Source organism: Orycteropus afer, unplaced genomic scaffold, assembly GCF_000298275.1.
Source record: "Orycteropus afer afer isolate SDZICR_OR568_19922 unplaced genomic scaffold, OryAfe1.0 scaffold00006, whole genome shotgun sequence".
NCBI lineage: Eukaryota > Metazoa > Chordata > Mammalia > Tubulidentata > Orycteropodidae > Orycteropus > Orycteropus afer.
This window is the reverse complement of record NW_006921593.1, coordinates 19,823,018-19,832,259: the sequence shown is the minus strand read 5'-3', so window position 1 is coordinate 19,832,259 and position 9,242 is coordinate 19,823,018. Positions and strand designations below refer to the sequence as shown.

The 9,242-nt window shown below is 52.9% G+C and overlaps 1 protein-coding gene across 1 annotated transcript; it reads left to right on the top strand.

Moving 5' to 3' along the window:
- The first annotated feature begins 2,444 nt into the window (after positions 1–2,444).
- LOC103199216 (olfactory receptor 12-like) lies at positions 2,445–3,395 on the top strand. Its single transcript, XM_007943456.1, has one exon. The coding sequence runs from the start codon at positions 2,445–2,447 to the stop codon at positions 3,393–3,395; it is 951 nt and encodes a 316-aa protein (XP_007941647.1).
- The last annotated feature ends 5,847 nt before the right edge of the window (positions 3,396–9,242 follow it).

Here is a 9,242-nt window from a genome sequence, read left to right as displayed (position 1 = left end):
TGCAGTAGCCCTGACCGGGGGTTCCCAGGAGGACAGAGGGATTTGACTTCACCCCTGCCCAGCCGAGCACTGACCTTGGCCTCAGGGTCACTGTCAAACTTCCCTGTGAAGAGAGGGACCGGGGAATCCTGCACCAATGCAGGCTTGAGGTCAGGGGCCCTGGGTGCTGCATTTTTAGGTGCCCAGCTGATGCTGAGGGCGCCCGGGCTGGGGTGCCCATCACAGGTTCTCTGCACCCAGGAATGCGTCCCCCAGCTTTTAGCTAAAGGCAGGTCTACTGAGCCCTCCTTGCAGCCCTCGGGTGGCTGAGCCAGCCAGAGAGCTGGGCCTTTTGTCCCCGAGATGAAACAGGAGCGTAGCTTTGAAAATACCAACAGCCTCAGATACTCATGACCTGGGCAGCCACGCTAGTGAGGAGCTGGGGCCCCGAGGGGAATGCCTTGTCCAGGAAGCAGCCACAGGGACACTAAACTGAGGGCTTCGGGGCAGACGGAACAAAGCCAGCTCACTTGCTGATGGCCGCTGGTAGATCCCACTGTGTGCACGTTAGCATGGAGGGGGCAGCAGGGACGCCAGCCTAGCCAGGCCTTCCGGAGCACCTGCCCATGAGTGGCAGATGGTCCCCCTCCTCACTCCGTACCCAGCTTCATGGGGCAGGGCCCCTGCTCAGCAAGTGGGGGCTCTGCTGGGCACCGCAACACCAACAGTCCCCCGTGGCCACTATTCAAGGGTGGTGGTCAACATCTCCTCTGGATGGTACATTGGCTTGCCATCCTTTTGTCTGTTTGAATATCTGGGCTGTCACCAACCACCTTCTAGGAGCAGTGAGGATGGATCCTTCTCCATGTCATGCCACTGACCACTGGCCTGAGCTCGCACAACTCCTGGTAGCTGAGCTCACTCCCCCCAATGGCAGCCCTCGCTATGAGCCATGAGGCCACAGATCTACCCCAGGAAGTCAGTCATCAGCTCTGAAATTGGGTCCCCCACTCCCAGTCACCCAAGCCCTCCCTATGAAGTCACAGGCCTGCCTGCCCCCGCCTCTGCCCGCTCCAGCATCCTGCCGACCTTCCCAGCCACACCTGTTACCAGTCCCCTTTGGGTGTGTTCCCAGCCCTGCTCATAGCCATCCTGTGTGATCTGTGCCAAGAAGTCCAGACAGACAGGGACAACTGGTCCTGGGCTTCCAAAAAAAAAATCAAACCTGTTGTCATGAAGTCGATTCCAACGCTCAGCAACCCTGTAGGACAGAGAAGAACTGCCCCCAGGGTTTCCAGGGCTGTCGATCTTTCTCCCGGTGAGTGGCTGGTAAGTTCGAACTGCTGGCCTTTTGGTTAGCAGCCAAGCATTTACGCTCTGTGCCACCAGGACTCCCCCTCCTGTGCTTGGGCGCTGTTCTTTCTCACAGTAAATCGAGCCTGGAGGGGATGCTGAGAAGAGTAGGGGTGGGTCAGCTACGGAGACCATAGGGAGGGCACGTGCATGGGTCCCTGTTCCCTCCCCGCTGGCTTCCAGACCCATGATCTGCCCGACAGCTGGACATCGGTGGGGGCCCCCTGAGGCCCTCAAAGTGCAGGAAGCCTGGCTGATGGAGGACCACTATGGTCCAAGCAAGGAGCCCTGGCTGTGCACAGGTTGAGCACTCAGGTGCTAACTGAAAGGTGGGTGGTTTGAGTCCACCCAATGGCTCTGTAGGAGAAAGGACTTGGCCATGGAAACCCTGTGAGGCAGATCTGCACAGTCTACAGGGTCACAGTGAGTCAGAACCGACGTGGTGGCAAAGGGTTAGTGTCCAGGCCCCGTGTCAGGGAGGCCAAGATGGGCAGAGTCCTGCAGGGGAGACAGGTAGTGTGGGGAGAGCTAGTTCCTGCTCAGCCTCCAGCAAGGAGCTGAAATAATAAGTTACCAAGTGCAGTCAGTAAACACTGCTGAGTTGGTGAATTCGTGAGTAAAGCAGGAGGAGCCAGGTTGGACACAAAGGCAATGGGGACAAGCAGTGAGGAGGACTCAGGGCTGTGGGTGGGGGCAGGGCATGGCCCCCAGTACCCCCAGTACCAAGCGGGTGCTGTCCCACACAGTGACTACTTAGCTCAGCTCTATCAGACTTCTCTGCACCCATTCAGCCATCCATCAGCCATCCATCCACTCATCCACCTACTCATCCATCTATCCACCCATCCACCCATCCATTCACCCATCCATCCATATCTCAGACTCACACAGGGTCATTGCTCCATACATGTTTAGGAATTAACTGAGTCAGAGGAAATGTCGCCACTGTAGGTCAAACTCATCTGGAGTGAGAACTGGGAAGCTGTCGTCCTTTGGTCAGCAGGCAACACATCTCTGATGGGCCCTGTGCTTCAGGGGAACATGTGACAGTGGACAGTAAGCCACTTCCTCTTGCTGGCCCCTTTGCACCACCTCATCCGTACACAAGGGCCATGCTGGCCCATGGAAATGGGAACATCTCATGGCCCTCTTTGCAGGAATTTGTGCTAGTGGGATTTGAGGGTGGGCTGGAGACCCAGGCCCTACTCTTTGCTGTGTTCCTGGCCCTCTACGTGGTGACCGTGCTGGGGAACCTCACGATGATCGTGGTCATCACGCTTGATGCCTGCCTCCACTCTCCCATGTACTTCTTCCTCAAGAACCTCTCCTTCCTGGACCTCTGCTACTCCTCTGTCATCGCCCCCAAGGCCCTGCTCAACTTCTTCTCCTCGACCAGGATCATCACCTTCACCGGCTGTGCCACCCAGCTCTTCTTCTTTTCCTTGCTGGTCACCACCGAGGGCTTCCTCCTGGCTGTTATGGCCTACGACCGTTTCATGGCCATCTGCAAGCCCTTGAGTTACCCAGTCACCATGTGCCCCTCGGCCTGCACCCGCCTGGTGCTGGGCACCTACTGTGGAGGTTGCCTCAACTCCATTGTGCAGACCACCCTCACCTTCCGCCTCCCATTCTGCAGCTCCCACCGCGTCGACCACTTCTTCTGTGATGTGCCCCCCCTGCTCCGGATTGCCTGTGCCAACACAGCCCTCAACAAGCTGGTCATGTTCGGCATCTGTGGACTGATCATTGTGGCCACCACCCTCGTGGTCCTCATCTCCTACGGCTACATCGTAGTGACCATCCTGAGGATGCACTCGGGGACCGGGAGACACAAGATCTTCTCCACCTGTGGCTCCCACATGACTGCGGTGTCCCTGTTCTATGGGACAGTCTTTGTCATGTACGCTCAACCAGGGGCCGTGGAGTCCATGGAGCAGGGCAAGGTGGTCTCCGTCTTCTACACCCTGGTCATCCCCATGCTCAACCCCCTCATCTACAGTCTGCGGAACAAGGACGTCAAGGAGGCCCTGAGGAGGCTGGGCCAGAAGCACGCAGGCCTGTGAAGGATGGTAGAGAGTACATAGAAGTTCATCTTTTAAATACTGACAAGCAGTTTTCAAGAAAGGCTTCGAGCAATTTTATGCTCCCCAAAAGAGCACGAGAGTTCCAATCACTTCACATTGTTGTGATAATAATTTTGTTGTTGTTATGTGCACTCGAGTCGGACCCAACTCGTAGCAACCCTCCTTGGGTTTCTGAGGCAGTATCACTACGGAAGTAGATTGCCCAACCTTCCTTCTGAGGAGTGGCTGGCGGGTTTGAACTGCCAGCCTCCTGGTTAGCAGTCAAGTGCCTTAGGCACTACGCTACCAGAGCTCCTATATAATAATAGTGTCTATTTAAAAAAAAAAAAAATGTAGCCATTCAAAGGATATTTCATATGCTTCACTTCCATTTTCCTACTTATGAATGAAATGGGGCATCGTTTTATATATTTAGTGGTCATTTACATATTCTGCTTGGGCTACTATCTATGGTGTGCACTTTTCTGAGTTTCTTATTGATTTGTAAAACCTTACATATTCTGGATATGAGCCCTGTTGATGATCTAATGTGATGTGCAAACATCTTCTTCCACTTTGTAGCTTTCATCTTCAGTCTGTATGGTGTCCTTTGATCAACGGAATGTCTCACATTCAATGTAGTAAGTCCATTCCTTCATTTTTCTGTATCAGCTCACCAAAAACAAACACAACAGTTTTTGTAGGTCACAGAGATGATCGTCCAGCTTCTGTTTTAGAGGCTTACCTGCCCAATCTTTCTTATTTGGATCGACAACTCACCTGCAATTAATTTTTGTGGTTGTTTTGAGAGAGGGTCAAGTTTCATTTTTCTGCCCCATGGCTGCCTGTTAACCATGTACAAAACTAGTCCTTTTCCCACTGAGTTACATTGACACTTGCTATAAATGAAGTGTCCAGGTGTATGTCAGTCTATAGCGTGTTCATAGATGGGGAGGGTCAATATTTGAAGATCTTAATCATTGAACTTCACCCATAAATTCAGTGTTGCACTGATCTTGACAAGATGTTGACAGAATTGAACAAACTGACTCTCTATCATGTCAAAGAATATCCAAAGGATTTATGAAAAAGAACAGCAAGAAGGAGGAAGCTGCCCTGCAAAATCCAAGACTCCTTTGCAAACTCTAGGAACTGGGGTGGTGCCATGGTTAAAGCATTTGGCTGCTAACGAAAAGGCCAGTGCTTTAAACCCACCAGCCTCTCATGAGAGGAAGAAGAAGAAGTGGGAAAAGAAACAGAAGAGACAAAATACCTTCCGACAGAAGACTGTGCAAATAAATGGAGACGTTGTAGGATGATGTTTAAAACCTTTGAAATAAACACATAGAATAAGGGAGGATGTTGGGAACACATGTTCTTCTACTTCTGTGACGTGCACAGCCTTGCAAACTCCGTGGGGTAGTTCTACTCTGTGCTACAGGGTTACTGTGAGTCGGAATCAAGTGGACAGCAGTGGGTGGGGTTTGTAAAACTCCGGCAACCTGAAATGGAGCCTTGCCACACATCCAGTGAAAGCTGGGAGTAAACGGGACGGAACTCTCCTGCAGCAACACGGGAAGTCATTCCAAGTTAGGAAGTGCAATTGGGTACAAAATGACATTTATTTAATACGCCCATCAAAACAAGGAAGAATGAAGAGAAGGGGACGCCAAACACAGCTGGCTGTGCTCTCAGTACAACCTGGGAGGAGAACTTTGGCCACTAAAGAGACAAGGGCTGGCATGCATGACCCTCTCTCCCCACACTTCCCCATCCCCGTGGCCACCCAAGCCGCTAATCGCCTGTGTTCCTCGCGGGCCCCCAGGGTGTCCTAACAGGAAAGCCTTTCGCCTCTGGGGTTGAGCAGCATAAGCTGGTGGCAAAACACAGAAAGAGGCAGTGGGGCCTCCAGAAGTGAGGTGATCCTGAGTGTGAATTTAGTGGAGAAAAAACATGTGTACTTTGCTGCTGGAGAGACCACTTCTAGACACATGTCTTAGAGGGAACACAGGTTAATCGCTGCGGTATTGGTCATCAGGGAAAAGGAAACAGAAGAGACAAAATACCTTCCCACCGAAGACTGTGCAAATAAACTGAGACATCGTTGGATGATGTTAAAACGGGAAATGAACACATAGAATAAGGAAGGATGCTGGGAACACAGGGTGAGGGGAAAACGTGAGCTGAATATAAACCATACAGTGCTCAATGGCAAGTGTAAAATTAAAAACACAAAAGAATAAAATATCCGTGTATATTCATGTATATGGACAAGTGCAGCTCACAGATACTGAGAACAGTCATAGAAGCAGGTGGCCCTTTGGAGCCAAAGAAGAGGTTAACAACAGGGAGGCATGGAAACCAAGGACCAGGGGCGAGTCACGGTCGCTCCCACACCCTGTGCTGGAAATAGCAAGGCCCGTGTTCCTTCCGCCTCCGTGGAGGGGAAGAGCGTGAGGTCAAGGGGGTTGAGGAGCCAGGCTGGGAGTTGATAGCCCTTCTGCTGCCCTGAGCAATGACCCTGTCAGCCCCTGACCCTGCTACAGACACATTCCTGGTCTCCGTCCTGACACTGGCCTCACCCGGATCAGAATGTCCCAGACCCGGCAGGACCCGGCACATCATCACCTAGAAACTCCCTGCAGAAACCGGCGGCCGTAAGCAGGCACAGCCCCCCGTCCTGGGATTCCCGACGCGGGCCACCCTGGTAGACGCTCCGAGAAGACGGCTGCTGGGCTGACCCAGCAGGTCCCAAGCTGGCTGGATCGCAGAAGTCTTTCTTCGTAAGGAAGCGTGCATGGGTGCGCGTCCCTCAGAGTTGGCGTCCAGGGCACCCTCTTTGGGACACAGAGGTGTGGTCCCTCTGCCCCCTCACCGTCAGCTCATCCTCAGCTTTGCTCTTCTGAGGAGACTCGTGGCAGCCACAGTTCAGAGCTGGGGTGCAGCTCGGCTCCGCATGCCGTGCAGGAAAAGCATCACTTATACCGTCTTTAAAGACATGTTCTGTTCCAGTGTCACCTGTACATTTCAAAGTTGTGTAGGCACTCTTCATCACTTCTGTAAAGCTGTAACTCACGGCAGGGAGATGGGTCACAAGTTCTTACAGAAGGTTCTAGAAGGAGTTCAGTGACGATGAAACGAAACCAGCACCATCGTTAACAACGAAACATTACACCAAAGTGCGTCAGAGGGGAGCGCAACTCCCAGATGCCCACTCCGAAGTTTAGGGCTTCTGGTGAGGTGTCTAGCCTTGATTCTTTGGGTTTTCCCCTTGTCTCGATATTATCTTAGGATTGTCATATAAACTCATATGATGCGGGTGACGGTACAATGATCCCATCAGTACTGTGTCACTACAGTCTTGTCTATTAAAAGTTATACATGAAAATGAAATAATGTAAGGGTGAAAAGTCTGAGAATATTCAAAAATGGTGATTCTCTGCTCCGAAAAACCCAAAGTCACACCCCTACTCACTCCATAAACGAATATAAATTCTAGATGCATTGATCAGTAATGGTTGACAAACATATAATAAATGTACGATTATACAGAAGCACCTTTGGTCTGGCGTTGGTTTGGTTTTACTGGGGTTTCTGTTTTGATCTGCTCTGCTCAGTGTGCAGGGACAGGCAGCTACGAGGTTCAAAGCAAACTCAGAAATCACTCAGCGAAGGTGACAGATTGGGCCCACAAACAGCACAGACAGCAGAGTGGAAAACAGACTTGCCCACATCTTCGCCCTAATGGTGTTGTAAGATGCAAAGAGCTGGTAAAAATCGATACAAAAGAAGCAATAGCTCTGAAGGAAGAAATGGGCAAAACCAATGTTAGAGAAGAGATGGGAGTTGAGAGGGCCAAGGTTGACTTCTATGGAAACAGCCGAACCTGCCTGGGGCCTGGGGCCCCAGGATGCCCTGTCCAGAGCTTCAGCATTGAGCTCTCTATTCACTGGGGCTGTTGGCTGCCATACTGGGTGGAACAGAGAGAGACCATACCCATCCTACAAATCGTTGAGGACAGTGTTCCCTAGGGGATGAGGTGGGACTGTCCTTTAAAACAAAAATCAGGAGATGTCTCTGACCTACGCTGGGGAACAAAGGTGGGAAGTCACTGACTACTGCCCCTTCAGCGAGCCCTGGAGGACATGGTGGGGGGTAGGGGTGACCACTCATGATGGGCTCAGCTGCCTGGGCCACCTTCCAAGGTGCCTCTTTCAGAATCAGGGTGCCCAGGCCACAGGACAAATCTCACAGCAAGCTTGAGGCCAGGATACAGGGTATCATTTTAAAGAGACAAATTACAGAAATAGGAGAGCAATGGCGAGAAACGGAGGGAGAGCTCTCCCCAGGGGCAGAGGCATGACCATCCCAGTAGGCACCACTTAGCCCATTGGATGAGCAAATACCAAGAAGACTGGTGATGTGAAGCACTGGTGAGAAGGGACACCCACTGTGCCATGTCCCCCGAGGAAGGACATTGTACATTTTTGCAGAGATGAGGGCAGCGCTTACACAATAAAGCAAATGGTCCACCTGGCAGTCCATGATGCAGTTATGGGAGCCCAAAAGTGGGAACATGAATAGGACCATCCTTGCACATGAAAGGCAAGGGTGTGAGTGGAAGGTCTGTCCCAGGAAGAAGCCTAAAGGCAGTGCACTGTGCCTGGGCACTGACTCTGAGGGGACCCCAAACCATGCAGTGACTCGGATAGATGCCCAGGGTGCCAGGTGAGCTGATGGGCGTCGGGTCTGGTTCAAACAAAAGAATGTGAAGACAGTGCACCGGCATGCAGACACTCTTCTGGAAAGAAGGCAGCTGGCTGAGCATGGGTGTGGGGGTCGGTGGCTGGGCTGTGACCAGGGGTCCACTGCTCCCGCAGGGAGGGACCTCCCTTCTGAGGGCCGTCAGCTTCCTCCCAGGTGCTCGAGCTTGTCTCCTGTACACCCCACGGGCGCTGCTGAGGGACGTCAGGCCCTACTCCAGGTGATCAGACACAGGTTGGCGATGTGGATGTTGCCTCTTTGGACCCAGGGGGCCAAAAGTCCCAACATTGCAGGGCCTGGCTCTCTCCTAATTGGCCATGTGGGGCCCTGAGTCCCAGCCGTGCCAGGTAGAGAAATGTCCCTGCATTGACCCCACAGTGTGGGCTCCCCGACATCGCACTACCCACCCTACGGGGACCAGGAGTGGAAGGAGGTGAGCTGAGCCTCTCCTGCCTCCACTGAGGATCCAGCAGCTGCCTGCACCAGGACCTGGAGCGCCCAGACCCACCTGCAACCCAGGTACCCCATTCGCCCCCTTCCCTCGCTCACTTTGCTGCAGAAGGGCTGGTGCTGGATGGACGGGGCAGGGACCCTCAGTGCCCAGTCCTGTGATTTGCTATATATTTTGGAGGACCATTGAATTGAGGACATTGGGGCAGAGGGTGGTAAAATCTACTAACAGGAAGATGGTGAGGTCAGATGGGCCACGCAGCCACTTGTGTCCCCATGATGAGTGAGCGAGGGTGGGCGAGCAGGTAAGGTCCACCAGAACCTCCAAACGAGAGTATCACCACAGGCTGCTGACAGAAGCATGCAAAACAGACTCCACCAACGGCCCTGCCTCCCACACAGCAGCCCCATGGGGCAGGCCCAGTGCCCAGGGCGGTTACACTGGACACCCATACGCTGTCCTCGGTGGTAGGGACTGGAAGATAAGGTGACCCATGCTTTCATCTGCACCCCTTTCTGTTGGAATAGTTGGTTCTTCCTCACCAGCCAAGGGCAGCACCTTAGAGAGCACGCAGGGTCAGGAGGGACCCTGGAGGGGTCCTCCTTCAACACGCTTCAGGGAGCTCACTCCTC